General features: G+C 33.3%; 1 protein-coding gene across 1 annotated transcript in view; it reads right to left on the minus strand.

Moving 5' to 3' along the window:
* Nucleotides 1–18,166, minus strand: part of phr6-4 ((6-4)-photolyase) — an 880,148-nt gene that overhangs the window by 489,661 nt on the left and 372,321 nt on the right. Inside the window, exons 4-5 of the mRNA XM_089598123.1 lie at nucleotides 4,610–4,794; nucleotides 4,314–4,543 (exon numbers count right to left, since the gene is read on the minus strand). Coding sequence (XP_089454249.1) covers nucleotides 4,314–4,543; nucleotides 4,610–4,794 — 415 coding nt within the window. The remainder of the gene's footprint in view (nucleotides 1–4,313; nucleotides 4,544–4,609; nucleotides 4,795–18,166) is intronic.

Below are 18,166 nucleotides of genomic sequence, written 5' to 3' on the forward strand. Positions count from 1 at the left end.
CTCTCCGAATGATCTTCTTATTAAAAAAAGAACTACTTGTGGATCCATTAAAAAATTCCATGGATTTGTCTACAAGTTTTCATATATACAAAAATAAATTATAAAATCTCTATACACTATATAAATGCATTTCACGATTTTTTAAAGTTAAACATAAAAAAACGTACAATTAAATGATCTGCAATTTTTTGTAAGTATTGGTTACGCTATTTTAAATATTTATTCGATATTTTAGTAATATCTGTTTTAAAAAAATCTACGTGTTATAAACATTCACTGGCATGTTATACTACCCTATAGAAGAAAGCTGTATTACAGGATAACTTTTCTAAGCCTTTCAAACATATTTTATGTATCAAACATGGCCTTGAAATAAGTGTATAAGCACATGTGATAAATGTAACCGTGACATTACAGATTCAATCAAAGTAGATACATTATTGTACTGGCCAGCCTGTCAGGACGTAGTACAATGGCTTCAATTGAAACTTTTCATCACTACGTAACATGCTGTTTATAATTATTTATTTATCAAATATTCAAATACTTATAAAAACTACATACAGTTATCGGATATGTACTAATAATATGGTAGAATTAATTTTTTTATCCTAAAAATTCTGACTACCTCAAAACAAATAGGGTAGTAGTTTAAATGCACAGTAACAATTTCACAAAAAATTTTACAAGTAAAAATGTCAGCAAAAGCTCCCCCAAAAATCGCAAAAGTAGCCAACACATATTTTCCGAGTCCAGAAAAAATCGAGGAATTGTACATAAAAAAGTATGTCGTAAAAAAAAGCGCAATTTTAATACCAAAAACATGAGCCATGTTGGATTTAAGTTAGTTTCGATGTTTCTTTCGCAAATCGCAAGAAACTGTCATTTTGAGCCATTTTTTTGACATTCATTACCTCGTGTCCGATACAAATTTAAGAGCTAAGACTTAAAAACAAAATTATATTATAGTCCTTAACATACTCTTGCTTGATCGGTTTTGAATCGTTTATGAACCACAGCATAAACCGTAAAAACGTCCTCTCTAAGAATGTCCATAAAAACGTTGTTAGCCAACATATGTACATTTTTTAAATGGATTTCTCTTTCTCTTTGTCTTTACTTACCCTACAACTATCTAAAACCTTGTTTGTACTTACCAATTAGAAGAAACTTATACATAAGCTGCAAAAAACAGCTTTTTGCTCTCCGGTCAGTGAAATGGGCAGCTCGGTCCACTTCCTGCATGAATAAGCTTCAGAAGTTTTGGGCCAGCGCTTTCAAAATAAAAAGGTGCTTATCTTGAAATCAATGTTAAAGATACTTCTAACTGGTAAAAACAAATGGATTTTGAGGTAGTTGTAGAGTAAATATCGACTAAGAGTAATACGTTTGAAAAATGTACCTATGTTCGGTGACAATTTTTTATGGTTAACATATCTACCAACTTAATATATCTACCGAGTATTCCAATTTTAGCTCTTAACATTGTTTAGAGCACGAGTTATTGAATGTTAAAGACATGGCTCAAAATGACAATTTCTTGCGATTAGCGGAAAAACATCTGAACCAATGTGAGCTCAACATGGGTAAGTTTCTTCGTATAAAAGGTGCGCATATTATAGTGAAAAACAGTTTTATACGAACAATTCTTTAACTTTTTTTCTATACGCAAAAAACATGTGTTGACCATTTTTGCCATTTTTTCGGGCTTTTGCTGAAATTTCTACTTGTAAAATTTCATGTTGATTTGTTTGTATGCATTTAAACTACTATCCTATTATTCTTTAGCTAGTCAGAATTTTTAGGATGTTGATATGATTTTAAGTTGATTCTACTATACTATAATTCCAATGACATCTGCACTACCGTTGTACATAAATTGTTTTGAGGGAGGCTTATTTATCTTTATACATTGTCTTCCATAGAACTTCATAGAAGTAAGACTTAATACTTGGGTATCGAAACACCTACTATCCAATAGTTTTGATGGTAGGTTTATTTTTCTTGATAGTTAAAGATTTTAACAAATAATAACATCAGAAAAATAGTGAAACCTCTTTTAATTCTCAGTCATTGACTAAAAAAAACAGTTTTTATTCTCAGCAACAAAATTTTCAAATTCAAAATTGAAAGCTGATGATTAATCTACGATTGCAATGCAGTTTTTGAATGTATTACGAGTACGAAGAAGAAATGTGAAGATGGGCTAATCATACAAGATTTATTAAGAAGCGAAAGAAAATACTTTTGTTTTCCCTTTAAAATATATTGGTGGTCCTAAGCATATGTATAACCAAGATGCAACGGCAATAATGTGTAAATGTAAGTGTCATAATTTATTCATTACGTTTATTTGCAATCTTAAATTGAATAAAATAGAAAAAATTTTTTTAAATTTTTCCCAAAACACCACTCTAAAGGACTTACCGACTATTAATGTCTGATAATTGATTATAAGACTTACACCAATTTCAAGTTCCATAAATCAAGAAAATATTTCCGGAAAAGTTTATTCGAATTTTAATACCATAGAATCTAAAAAATAATTTATCTTATGCTTATATTACATTTACATTGCATCGAAATAATAAATTATGTTCTGCTACTAATATTGACAAACATATTTTGGCAGAAATTTCATAAAATACAGAAATGAAAAAAATTAGTTCTTTCATTCGTGCCACATGGTTTCCGTTACAAATATAGCATTTGTCTTATAAGTTATCAAATTAAATGTACAAAATAATTTTCTCAAATGTATCATTATTCTACTTGCGTAAATTTCATTATTAGTAAGGTGATCTTTGAAGCTCTACAAAGAGAAAAAAGAATCGTCTACACAGAGAGTTGGTTTCCTGTAAGTATACAGTGAACGAAATTCGTACACCTACAGATGGCGTGCCGTCCTCACGAAATAGAGTGAATGTCCAGCGTACACTGAGATTTCTCGTGCATGCACCCTACTACTGCGCGCTCGTCTGTGTTCACTGAGATTCCTCATGCATGCACCCTACTACTGCGCGCTCGTCTATGTTCACTTGGATTTTTCGTGCCAACGACTGTGTTCACTGAGATTTCTCGTAAACGCTGTGAAATACTGTTGGCACGTATCATCGTTTTTTGTGAATCTTACGTATCTCGTATTTTCATTCGTTTGCACTATAAAATATAAAAAATTATGGGCTATTGTTACGAATAAAATTCATAAAAATTCAATCACAAAAATTTATTTAAAAATACAAAATTATACGTTAACTTGAACACATACTTGAACAAAAAAATTCATATGTAATCTTTCTGTTTTATGATCGACTAAACTCATGAATAACTATTCGGGCTCACTACTTCACTAAATACGTCATTGCGTGTACGAGAAATCTCAGTGAACACAGTCGTTGGCACGAAAAATCCGAGTGAACATAGACGAGAGCCCAGTAGTATAGGGTGCATGCATGAGGAATCTCAGTGAACACAGACGAGCGCGCAGTAGTAGGGCGGATGCACGAGAAATTTCAGTGTACGCTGGACATTCACTCTATTTCGTGAGGACGGCACGCCATCTGTAGGTGTACGAATTTCGTTCACTGTATACTTACAGGAAACCAACTCTCTGTGTAGCCTGTAAGACTCTTCACGCAAATTTAGCATGGATCCACACAAAAAATGAAAAAATGTGCGCGGAAAGTCTCATGTATTTAATGTTTTTTTTTTTCTATCTATATTAACAAGTAAAAATCGTGCAATGAAGCATCACTGTACCGAACTTTTAACCCAGTCTTAAAAATTTTATCACGAAGAATGCTTAATACTAAATAAGTTTACTAGAAGATCATATGCTACAAAATTTATTGTAATGAGAAGCACATTTGCACGAAAAGTAATAAAGTTACCTTTTTGTTCATTACTGTAATATGTTCTTTAAACAACTTCTTCTTGGTTTAACAAAATTCATATTAAAAAGAGTTGTAAAATTAAATTATCAGTATGTTGTTTTTTTTATGGTCTTAGTTCTACATAAAATATTCTTTTTATTTTTGAGCATTGATTTATGTGTCGATAAAATTATAAGCATTCATACTGTCTTCACAGTAAAATTCATGAATTGTGATCAAAAATAAGTCCTCTAACACCACTTGGCTTTTCAATGAATTCTTACCGTCGAAGGTTGTGTACATAAATTCATAATAAGAAGCGTCGAAATCTACATATCAAAAATTATTTTTCATTATTATTAAAAAAATTTCTTAGAGCTCTAATTGTAAGTTAATAAAATTAAAAAAATAAATATAAGATAACAACAAAATTTAAATAACCTTCTTGTATAGATCTGTGAGTTGGTGATAAAAAAGCCTTGTTCCAAGGCATCCAAAGCGCAAGTAAGGTGACAGTCCAGTTTGGCTGGCTAGCAATGACTGTGGTGTCATTTTTGGCCTACCAAAGCTCGCAACCCAAGCTTTTCGTTCAAGGTGGCGCTCAAGTCGTGTTAAGGCCTCGCTTTCACCTCCCACCCATACTGGTGCTGTAAGGCCTTCTGTGTCAAAGCCTTTAAGAAATATTTTTGATTATTTTTGCAGAGTTTATAACCGTTTAAATTTTATTAAGAACTCACTTAATTCTTCGAGAGAGGGAACACCAAAAAAGTCATCGTGGTTATGTGTCAGAGGCGTATAGGCACAACCAATGCATTCAGCCGTAATCGTTGCAGTTGGATTATCGGGTGGGTTCATACGTGTTATCATACTTTGAAACTGATGATAAGTAAGTGGGGATTTTCCACCATTTTTTTCAATTATCCTGGAATTAACAAAAATCAGAAACAGTTAACGTAAAATAGTACTTAAATGATGTGATTAATCATTTGGTTTTGTTTTAAAATTGAATAAAACTTAAAAAGGCTACTTATAGCTCTATATTTATGTCTTTCATGAGATAAAAGTCTGTAGCTTTACAGCTTCAAGGCCATAAACGTAGTGTTAAAAAAGTATGAATAAAGTGCGTTTGCCAGTTTGACCATTTGTTTGAAGACTTCAAGTTTTTAAAAGTAGAAAAACATCTTGTCGGACATCTACAATTGATTGCATCATATTTTTAATAACTAATTAATCTAAAAAAATGATTTTTCTGACATTTCACTATTTAAAAATTATTAATGATCAAATTTCAAATAAGTATGCATGATTTTTATGGTGTTTGACGTCTTAAACTGTTCCTGCAAATGAACCTTAGTTGTCTCAAATTTCTGGTTTCAATCTATTTTTTCATACCTTAGTCAATTAACTGAGAAACGATGTAACTCAAATTAGCAGACTAAAATAAAATACTTTACTAAAGACAACTTAGTACTATTCAATAAAATAATCTCACTTACACACTTCTTTGTTAACTGAAGGCCGTAAGCTTGTTCTCACTACTCTACATGTTATTGTAGCCTGAACCCCTTGACCCATTATTATTAGACTGAACTAGAGTCATATATAAAATCGTTATACGACTTACTTGATGTAATAATGATACCCTTAGTTATGAAATTTAATACTTAGCCTTATTGATTCAATACTTACGTACATTCTTCTTAACCTACATGTGCAGATTCTTGTCACGATTTTAGTAAAATTTAATTTCTCTAGATAAAAAAGACAAAGATTTTGCTGCTTACGTGTGAGACGCTTTATATATTAATTTTATAGTACCAAATCCTAATCGAAGATAACTTTTGGTATTATTACAACATATTCCTGTTAACATTTTAATAAATCATGTTAATATGCTGCTTGTAAGATCATACAGTACCTTGAACGTATTCTAATCTTTACAATCTTAAAAAAACTTAGAAAATTCAAAAAAACTATAAGAACCACTTTTAATAACTCAATTGATGTTTTATGGGATCAGTTTCACTCTGCTCATAATGCTCAATCTTATTTTCTACCAGATCTCTTGCATATCAGGTACTATTTACTTATTAAAAAACTATCGTTACAGCTACCTTTGTAACTAAGATTATTTTTTGATTAGCATCAGTTATTTCAGACTTTATTTAATCAAAACAACCATTAATCGCATGGGGAATCCTTTTATTTTCTTGCATGAGTAGCATTATTTTTATAATTCTTTCACCATTAGGAAAATATTAACAGAGATAAGTAGGGAGATCGCCAGTACCTTTGCTAAAGAGTGTGTCGATGTTTTGGCGCTGATTCAAATGCCAATGCCTCGTAACCAGCAGAAGAACTATGCAAACATTTTCTATTAGCTGGCAGCTCACAGGCTCAGCTCATGGGGAGAGCTAAGGGGAGATGAGATAGTAAGAAATGAGAAATCCAAATGCATGAATCGGTGATAGAGTGGGGAAGCCTAACCTGTGCGTGTATGCATACAACAGGCTGTATACTTATGTACTACTTCACATCGAGAACAGATAAGTGTATTACTTGTTTTGATTTTTCTCCCTGACAGCAAGATAAGCTCACTAAATGCAGTTAATAATTTAACTATTAAAACAAAAACATAATTATGAAATCATTAAGGCTTTTTCATTTTTTATTTTTTTTTTATAATGACGAGCTTAACACTTATAACTTACTATTTTTGTTTATAAATAAACAAACCTCTTTCCCCAAACGATCCAGTGAACTCAACAATTCCTAAATTTTATGATAAGTAAAATTATTGAATAATTATTAAACGCATTTATCGCAATGACACAGTACTCTCAAACCAACTTTTTTGTCAAAAGTAATATTATTTACTGATACACAAACGCCTTTACCTAAAGAATCCATTGCACTGAAGTCTTTTTTTAATAAGTTACATTTGTTAACCCATAACACGTAGCTTTACTTAAATGATACGATAACGCTTATATTAAGTGTTGAGCTTGGAACTTTACTACAAACATAAGTTACTTTTAGTTCTTCTATATATGATGCGTTAGTAGCCATGTTGCCTAACATTTTTACATTGCGTTCACTATTGAGGTACGGGGCTTATCTCTCATGGAACAAAAGTTTTTTTTTTCTTCAGCATAACATTATATAACATTTTCTTACCATGGGTATAAAATGCAGCTGTCGCTTTGCATCCTTGGGCCACACTTTGCGCCCTCGTAATCATTTTGAGCCCATAGTAATTATCTGAGAGCAAAGTGAGCCTACGGGCACAAAATTGCACTTTGCACTCTCGTTAAGAAAAACATTATACGCAACTCGGGCACTAACATACAACAAGTAGGCCCTTTGGGTGCTTATGTTTGTATTTTTTACCCTAGTGACGTAATGTACAATCCTCACACTTCTTTGTTATGATTAATTACGCTAAAAGTTTTACCGGTAATCAAGAAAACTTTTTTAATACCTACCTCACAAGTACGAAAAATTCAATAACCTATAAAAATTAAAAAGTTTTAAAAGCATTAGTCAGCTCTAATCTGTTTCTTACATGTTTATAAATATTTTCTAAAATCTCTTTCATAACGATTTATGGGTAACTTATCAGAAAAATTCTGTTCCATTTCTCGCTAAAAAAATCATTTGATTCACTACGTAAAGAGTTATTCCACACTTAATAAAACCTATGATTATTATTTGTTCTTATTGTTGCCTCCTGTTTGAGCTCTTAGTTATTGGATCTCGTAGTTAACAGTTCTCGAACGCATGAATGCCTATATCTGTTCCTAATGTGCTGTCCCTTGAAAAGCAATTTAAAATGTTGACAGTTATTACGTTTGGTCATATATAACTGACTGAGCGTTTATGTACTACTGCATGAGTATTTAATACGTGTATAGCTAAATACCACTGAATACTATGTTCTTCGTCGTGTAAAATGAAAAATTGAGTTATAAGAATGTAAGGCCCGATATCAAGTATTAATTTATAAATATCTCCATAAAATTATTATTTTCTTAATTTTAATAACTCCTGATGTCACAGCTGAAAAAAAAAATTGAAGTCCTTAATAAATAGATACTCTCATGTTGAGAAATATAAGTTCATTAATAAATATTTTACCCATTCATAATTTTCCAACAATATACTCAGTCTTTTCTTTTGTACTTACGTTTACTTAATAAAGGATGCTTTTTCTAGAATTTTCGTGTCATTCTTTAACCCTTGCAACTTTTCTATGAAGAATCCCCATAATAATACCCTTTAACAAAACAAAAAGGTGAGGTAAATTTGATGTGTTGTTAAGTTAATATTTTAATGTAAGGAATTCCTGAAGCTTTCCTACACTGCTAATGAGTAGTATTCTTCCTAATGAATCTGTAGCCTTGAAAAGTTCTAAAATCAAACATAAAAACAGTAGAGTTCTCATTTTTGCGCAACATACATTTTGTATGATACTCGTATGATACTGTTTAGTACATGTACTTTAACAAAATCAGACTAAATAATATTGACTTCTAACTGGTGCTGTATACAAACCTTTTTTTTTAATGGATTGAAATAATGCCCTAATATTTTTATATACTCTCAAAATAACAAAGGATTATTGTATTTGATGTGAGGTTCGCATGAAGCACCAGTCAAAAGTCAATATTATTTAGCTTGATTTTTTGAAAGTGCGAGTACTAAACAGTATTTTAATACGAGTGTCATACAAAATGTACGTTGCGCCAAAACAAAAACTCTACCGTTTTTACGATTGGATTTCAGAACTTTTCAAGGCTATCGATTTATTAGGAAGAATAATAATCATTGGCAGTGCAAAAAGGCTTTAGAAATTCCTTATGTTAAAATATTAACTCAATAGCACCTCAAACTGACCTCACCGTTTGTTTTCTTAAACGATATTTCTATGGGGATATAATAACTTTTCAGAAAAATACTGTTTTTGAATGTTTGTATTAAAAAACTGAATCACATCAGATATGGCTCGTACTAGAAAGTACTGGATAAAAACTAAGTCTGTACCACATAGCTACGCTGATCTACAATGGTCTCACTAACTTTTTACTTAAAGTAGTTCATATAAAAATGCTTCGAATATATAAATGTGTGCAGAGGTAAGTTTGATGAAATAATTTATAAATTTACCGAACGAAATAAATTTTCTTAAAAATACTGTTTTAGAATTTTCACTTATAATAAATTTCGTTTTTTTCCTTTATTGTTGACCAACGTTGGCTTACTCGACGCAGTACCTTGCCAAGGAATTCAGCCAGCTTATGAATTTAAGTTTGAGATTTTTAGGATAGTATGTAAATGGGTTTCAATAATAACAAAACTTTAAATTTAATACACATATATTTTTGGTAGCTTCAAAAGAAAATACACCAGAATTTCATGGTTATTAATTTTTTTTTTTCAATATATCACATCCATCTTTATTTGGATAAGAGCGAATATTTTTGGAATAATAATTTCCCTTCACTTTTGGTTGAGATGCCTCAACGTGCTTTTCTGAAAGAGGTTTTCGGCAATTCTTATCTTCCTCCTCCTCCTCCTTACTGAAGCTCTTATATTTTGGTTTGCTAAAGATCGGACCCATGTTGCTGATATTGCCTGATCTATCGTCACAGGATAACTGAAGCAATACGCAAGTTCTCATCAGCTTATAAGACGGCGCTAATTTCTTTGTACTACCACACGGCAAGATGTACTTTAATTTTTTGATCTTAAATTTTATGCTTACTTTAGTCTTTTTTTTTTTTGCCTACACACAGTCATCGTTTTTGACACCAACATTAGCATCAGTTTCAGAGTCACTATCAGTATCAGTATCAGTATCATTAGCATTAATTTCATCAACAGCATCCCAACTGGAAAGCGTTCTAGAAAATTTCTTCTTATAACTATTAGGCGCGTCTAAAAAACATTCTGAGTCTGGTTTAATGCTACTTTCCCCCAAAGAGCAAAGCCACAATTATATTTCATGAGTCTTACTAAGTGCGCAATATTGCTTTCTACGTATACTTTTTTGTACATCATAAGTACCACACATTAACGCCTTTGTTGAATATCCCATATTAAGAATGTGACACGATGGCACCATATACTGCTGAATGTTAATCACAGTACACCCTATGGTCTATTCCACATAAGTGGCTGTATTATCTTCATAAATGTAAATTCGATGTGCATTTTTTGCTATAGTGTACAAATGTTGCTGTAACTTTTTAATGGAACAATCACCCTCGAACCAGCGAAGTCGATGCACTCGCTTGGACTGAAAGTCGTTGTTTTGGCGCACATCCACAGGTAAGGTGGAAAAATTGCACGGGGGCCGCACAATCCAATGACTGATCGCTGGTCTCATAAGCGACACCACAGCTACTTCTTTTGGTAAAAACTGTTGAGAAGCGTCCAGAAAACATCTAATCTCAATAACATAATCCTTGTAAGACTCCATTTTTATTTTGCAGCTCAAAAGCGTCGTACTAACTGCGATATAAACGCGTATCCGTCGCGTTTGATGCTGCGTGATGAACTAAGCAGCACTCTGCACCAAAATTAGTTTATATACACGTTAGTGTAGGCACTGCGCAAGTGTGTGTTTTATCAGAATGAATCATCTTTTCTTAATATTTTAATCTTAAACTAGTTTAGAGGGAAATGCTACATAAATAATAACAACAATATAATTCAATACATTTATTTATGATATCATTTAAAAAAAAATACAGTTTCATTGAGTTTTTTTATTATACATCTACTTTAGAATCAGTAACATCTTCCAATTCCATATAAAAGTAGAATTTTTTCATGTGTTTGCCATTGTGGGTGGCACACATAGATCTATACGCATCATTATGGTGAGGACATGCAGTAGCTAATGTTGGGAGTTCAAACTCTGGATAATCAACCATATCATTAACTTGAAAATTAAACCTTTTGAGCCACCTTTTCTTCACTTATTCAATCACAAAAATCTTCTTAGCATCTTTGAGATTCTCCCAAAGAACATTACCAATTTCTGTGTAGTCGATAACACTTGATTGCCAATCTAATCCATGATAGGATAGCTCAAGCCATAAATTTTCAAGTTTGTATTTATCATTTAGTTTGCGCCAAGGAAATGGCGGCTTAAAGAGAAATACTTAAGGCTCATCATCTCCATGGAGTGGAAGAATCGTCAACTCTTTAAGCACATAATCGTTGCCAGGCTTCTTAAAGCCCTGCATGTCCACCATGTACTCCATCATAATAAAGACTGACTTCACTGCTAGTGTTTTTTTTTTTTTTTTAAATTTTATATACGTGCTTGAACAAGTTTTCTCACGTCACCACAAATGGAATTGTACTCTACAATGCGATCGTGTAGAATGAGACAGTAAGCAGATACATTTTCCGGGAAATTCTCTCGTGCTTCAAACTCCAAGCGCACATCCACTGGCGCGCTTTTCAAAGCTTCATTCTGCTTAGAGCAGTCAATGACAATAAAAGGCATGTGTGTGATGAAATCTTTTTTATTCAGCATAGGTTCTGGTTCTTTCCCGTAATAGGCGGCTTGAAAATTCTTATACATATCATATAATGTTGAAAACTAATTTTTATTAATATCAAGATTAAGATTTCCTTAAGGATAGTATTGTGGGTTTAAGGAAAGCTTCACACTGCTGATATTACAGTGATCAAAGAGACTATCATGAAAAGCAGGATCATTTTTTCGCTTATTCTAAAAGCCCAAAATAATGAAACGAGGCTTTTCTAACTGATTGGAAGTTTTGACAGTCCACACATGCCTAGAAGTTTTTGGCAAAAGATGATACTCATACAACTCCCAATTGCGGAAACTCATAGAAATAGGCTTGTCTTTGGCAATAACATCAAGCAAACGAATTTTTCGTCTGTCTGATGCAGTTATGTAAGGCACATACCACTCAATCTGAGTCAATTTAAGCTTATACTTTTTGAAAACTTGATTTTCAGGTACTTGTATAACGGCGCTAACATCGTCTCTTAATCTTGTGAGAATTAATTCATGTTTTGCATTAACCACAACTTTGCGATAGTCCTCAGTGAAACCAAATATCATACTCGAAAGTATTGACACTTCAAAATAAGAATGATGATTGATAATAGATTTTTTCTCTTCAATGTCTATCCAACCAGCATTTTTAAGCATTAAACTCCGACTGGGAGAGAAAGATATTTATCCTTTCATTAAAATTGTCAATCCAACATTCTTACACCTATCAATTTCTATACCATTAAGTTCATATCGTATTTCTTCAAACAGATGGCAGATGGCGTTATTAACTAGTTTTGTTTTCTCAAGAGATTTATCATCTCTAGTTGTTATACGTCCAGAAATACGTAGGGAACTTTGAGAGGGTAAAAGACATAAATCTTGATGTTGAATGAAGGTGCGAATTTCATCACTGCTATTAAATGTTGATGCAATGTGGGGTCAATGTGCATGAATTTCGTAGTGTGCAACTGACTCATCAAACACGATACCTGACTGAATCCCAAGAATCTCTTCCATCACAACTTTTTCTCGTTCGCAGGCAGCAAAAAAAAGCACAAGTTATTTGCCACCAAGAGCTCTTACTTTTAGGCCTGGGTTTTTTAAGAACTGCACGTTGTAACGTGTCAACGCTTTAAGCGTTCGTCGACGACTGATCCGTCTCATCCATTTTGGTTAATTCTCATAGCTTCGTCTAATTTTGTTGTCTCGTCGATGACTATTCGTCCTCACCCTCGTTAATTTGTTTTCATAGCCTCGTCCTACTTTACTATTGTTGTACACTATGCCCATTTCAGTTGAGTTGTTTCAAGTGTAGTCTTGTATTGATAACTTTTCCACGAAAATTAATCAAGTTACCTTCCTGATTAACAATGCGTACTTAAAGATGATCTATAATTTTAACAGCAACGGGTAAAGAAATGATTTGCGATGAAACTTCGACAATCTTGTATCCTGGTGGTACAGCAAGAAAAAACTCGTGGATGGTATGAACTTTTTCTCCGTTTATATAGGCTCCACTAGTGATGTTACACTCAACTCTCAATGTGTTAACCTTGAGAATAGCAACAGGTAAATCTGAGATGTGAGTGCTGGTATCTCTAAGAATTCGTTCAGTAAAGCCTAAAAGACGGCCTACAAAATCTTTTGGCCTTAAGTCAATAGTATGACTACACGTTATCACGCTGTGAAGAGTATTATTATTTGGTTTGATGCTAATAGCTACCTCGTCAGGTTGTAACACGTTGATCAGAAATGACTCCATATCTTGAATTTCGTAGCTGCCAGTTGGAAAAACAACCACTTGATCGCCTACGTAAAATTTTTTATTACCTTCGTCAATATTTGGAATTAAATTGAAAGTTAGGAGTTCTACTAGACCAATAGCGTAGTTATGTGCTAGTGACAACTCGACAGGTGGAAAATATTGTGCTTCAAAAATAGATGATGTTCCTGATAAACTTAATGTCAATGATTCTTCTATGACAGTTTGTCAATGACTAATGTTATTTGAGTATTGGGATACATTTATATTGGCTGATAATTAAATTTTTTACAAAGAAAGCTTAAGCAAAGATGGACGCAGTTGTATGTACCAAAATCTTGGAACCTTTCATAATTTTATTCGACACATCTAACACCAAGATATAGCAGTAGATCAATCGGTGGCTGTTGGTCACCAAAACTGTCAAAAAACGTCACGTTGTTGCCTTGCTTTATATAGGCAACCCAGTGAGTACTAGGACCATCCTTATCATCGAGATTGACTATTGCTGATTCGGAAAAACGTGGGCAATCGGTTGGCAAAGCATTTCTCATGGAAACTCTACGGAAATGCGGTATTTTCAAAATTTTTGCATACTTGATGAGGTTATAGTCTGTGAGGGCTCGGTAAGGCAGTTTTCAAGCCCCTTTGCCCCTTTCCAAGTAAGAGTGCTTCCATTTCTTTATGCCTCTCACTCTCCTCTAGCTGTTTTCGAGCAACTTTAGCATTATTAATAGCCTTGACAACTCCAGTTACACCATTAGTGATAGTGCCTATAGCACTTAGGCCAGCAAATGCAGGAATAAGGTATGGTAGAAATCCTCCAGTTTTCTGCGGAATAGGCAATACTCGAGGTATTACAATATTTTTCTTACCACCAGCTTTTTTCACATCATCCTGAGCTCTCTTTAACGCCGAACTTATAGCTTTTCAAGCACTACGATTAGGAATCATGGACTTTGAAGCACTTCGAATCAAGCTTTTCAAAGTAGTTTTCTTTGGTTTCATTTTGTTCTTACTCACTTTACTAGAATTCGTACTTGGGAATGCTTACATGCCGAGTTTGGATTTCAATTTCATGGCACTGGTAATAGTAAAAGCAGCAGCTTTTTCCCCTAAACTAGCGTTTGTGGCTTTGAATCTTTGCCACGCCTTTTCAGCGAGAATTTCGTCAGCGGTGATTCTTGCTGTAATACTTTTTCGATCCTGAGAATAGGCTATATCGTGTTGCTTGCATGCCTGATCCAATGAATTGGTACCCGGATTTCCGCGAGCTATCTCTTGGCTAGTTTAGTGCCTGGTCCACAACATTGATATCCTGGTACGTGCAGCTCTATAAGCAGTTTATTGATAAGTGTGTTTATAATTCCACAGCCTTTGCGATGATGAATGATCATTACTTTCCAAGTGCTTAACGATGAATGAGTTTAAAAATATATGTACAGCACTATTTATAGTTTCATATTTCAGCATGCAGTCACCACGAGCTCCGGGGAACAGAATATTTAACTTCCTGTCATAAATTTCAACGAACTCATAAGCAAGGTTAGGAAATTCGATGACAGATGAGTTTTAAAATATATAGGCAAACCATTGACAGTATCATGTTTCAGTCTCAGTTGAGTCAGCATACAGTGAACATGAGCTTCGTGGATCAGAATATAAAACTTTCTGTCGTGAATTTCGACGAAATCGTTAAGCAAGATAAAAAAATCCAACGCCATGGTAATTTGCTACCCGATACGATAAGAGCTATTCTTTGTGGTCCATAAAACTGTGGAAAAACAAACAGCTTGCTGGCTTTAATTACTCACCCCAACGGATTGAGATTTGAAAATGTTTATCTATACTCAAAGTCGCTGAATCAGCCAAAGTATAAGTTTCTAGAACAACTGTTGGAGCCTATAGATGGTGTAAAGTATTTTTCATATAGCGATCATGAATCAGTCATATCTCCTTATAAGGCACTACCCAACTCCATAATGATATTTGACGACATTGCCTGTGAAAAACAAGATAATGTGAAAGCCTTTTTCTGCATGGGACGTCACAAAAGCGTTGACTGCTTCTATCTATGCCAATCCTATGCTCAAGTTCCAAAGCACTTAGTCAGAGATAATTTAAACCTTTTAGTAATATTTCGACAAGATGACATGAATTTTAAGCACATCTATAATGATCATGTTGATACTGATATGACGTACAATGAATTAAAAAAATTATGTATAAACTGTTGGAGAGTTGGAAAACATTATTTTGTCGTAATAGACAAGGAAAGAGATGTTGATAATGGTAGATATAGAAGAGGATTTGATTCTTTTGCTATAAATATTACTCATGCTCATTAAGTGCGTATTAGTCTCTTGTTAACCATCAAGCGATCAACATGGACACTTTTTGTGAGGAAAAAGACGTTTTTTGGCAAGTTGAAAAAGCTAGAGAAGCTGTTCGACGTAAGCATCGATTGTTAAAGTCAGGAAGAGAAAATTTTGAAAAGCAGATTAAAGAGACTTTCAAGCCTATTACTGATCCACTTCTTAAAATTATCGATGACACAAAGAAAGTCAATAACGTGCCACTTAGCTCTGAATCTCTACTTAAAAAACGCTTCAAGCCTTTTAAGTCAAAAATTCATAATACCGACGCATCAATGTTTCAATCAGCTAAGAGTAACAGTGATGATGAAGAAGATACTTTTTCGTCAAATGATACTTTTAAAGACTATGATACCGTTGTTGAAAAAAGTGACGATGATGATTCAGCGCATGCCATCGATAAAAATAAGCGTATAAATCCATACTTACAAATGCTTGATAGAAAGGAGTCAGAACTGGATCAAATTCATGGGATAAGAAAGGACAACATATACTTGGTGATTCGCCTATATATTTCAAAAATAATCAAATTCAAATAAAGGATCTAAGATATCCAATGACTGATGGATTAATGGAGTTACCTATAAAAAAGCATACTGATAAAAAGCACATGACACCAGATAATTTAGTTAAATACAAACAAATCTTGGAAACGTCAAGTGTGCATGACAGAACATTTGACAAAAATGAGACGATTCTTTCATACAATAGTGATGAATTCAATAATGTTATTGCCCCATTATTTAATCCTACTAAAATTAAGAAGAAAGGCGGGTCCATACCTTCATTCAATTTTGCTAGGCTAAACATGCAAATGGACTACGTTTACTGGGACGATCCTTACGAGCTGGTCAATCGGCTAAGATTACTAGTGCCAGTAAAATCAGCCGGTAATCCTAGTCACACTAATGAAATGAATTCAATCGTTGAGGAGCTTCGTGAAGCTAATATCATGTATTGAGCATCGTTATCAATTCTACTTCAGCGTAAAAATGAGCATCGACGTGTTCGGATGTGGATCAGCTCAGTCAAAAGGTGGTAGTCGAGGTCCTTGAGGAATTGGATATAATCTCACTACAGATGGTCAATTTGACTTGGAAAATAAAAGGTTGTGCAATGTTGCACCAGCTATTCAACCTCACGATGCTGTAAATCTCACTACTTTACAGAAAGAAAAAAGATTCATTTTGGATGAACAAGAGAAAATAAATTTACTATTGAGCAATTTAAGTGATGTATTCTCAGAAACAATACTAAATTTGCAGCGTGAAATAAATACACTTAAGGAGATTGTAGCACATGTATTTAATATAACTCTAGAAGACAGTTAAGAGAGATAGAAGCAGTAGTGGAAGAGCTTTATAAACCTGCGAGACGCAACTACCTGCGCCGAAAGTTTGATATTCAAGGCTTGGATGAAGCATGGCAAGCTGATCTTGTGAAGACGATACCTTATGCTCATAAAAATAAAGGTTATAGGTATTTGCTTACAGTTATAGACGTATTTTCCAAGTATGCATGGGCTGTGCTCGCAAAGAATAAAACCGGTAAAGATTTAACTGCAGCTATAAAGTCGATATTAACAGAGGGAAGAGTTCCAACTAATTGGAAAACAGATCATAGCAAAGAGTTCTACAATGTGAATTTTTAAAGTCTCATGCAAAAGGACAAAATTAACTTGTACTCGACTTATAGTAACCTGAAAACGTCTATATGTGAGCGATTTAATCGTACACTAAAGCATGATATGTGGAAAAACTTCAGCTTGCGTGGCAGTTATAAGTAGATTGACATCTTACCTAAGTTACTGACGGCCTATAATAATCGGAAACATCGGACAATAGCTATGAAACCAAAGGATGTGTCAGCTGCTACTGAAAATAAAATTTTGAAAAAAATTTTATTAAGAACAATGGGGATGAGAAAACAACCAAAATTTAAAGTGGGAGATAAAGTGCAAATAAGTAATGCTAAGCAAGTATTTGAAAGAAGATACACACCTAACTGGTCGACTGAGGTATTCGCTATAGCACAAGTAGCTTTAACCAATCCAACAACTTACCATTTGAAAGATTACCAAAATCAGCCAATTTCTGGAGGCTTCTACAAGCAGGAACTGCAGAAAATTAAGTATCCTGATACTTATCTTGTTTAAAAAATTCTTCGTCGACGAGGAAATCAAATATTCGTCAAGTGGTTGGGCTTTGACAATACCCATAACAGTTGGATTGATAATAACAAAGAATAAAAGTGATATGTTTTTTAAAAAATTATTAAAATTCAGGAGTTGTAAAAAAATTTGTATAAAACTTGTTATGGTCTTTTAATGTTATCAATTATGTATGCAAATGGAATTTTTTTACTATACATGGTAATGTTATATCTTACATAAGATTCATTAAGATAACTAAAAACTCTAAACATGTAATAGATTGTACCATTCATTTTTTCTCACGTTAAACTTGTTTCACAAAAATAACTTTCTTTTTCTTGTATTTGTATAATTAAACAGTTATTAGTAAAAAATTCAACACTATCACCATTATAGCGAACTGATAGCTTCTTTCAATCAATAGATTCCAACAAACTATTAAATGATAGTTCGTTACTCACA

The sequence above is a fragment of the Copidosoma floridanum genome, unplaced genomic scaffold (genome assembly GCF_036245765.1).
Source record: "Copidosoma floridanum isolate Cflo_tuat_1 unplaced genomic scaffold, Cflo_Japanese_pri ptg000005l, whole genome shotgun sequence".
Taxonomy (NCBI): domain Eukaryota; kingdom Metazoa; phylum Arthropoda; class Insecta; order Hymenoptera; family Encyrtidae; genus Copidosoma; species Copidosoma floridanum.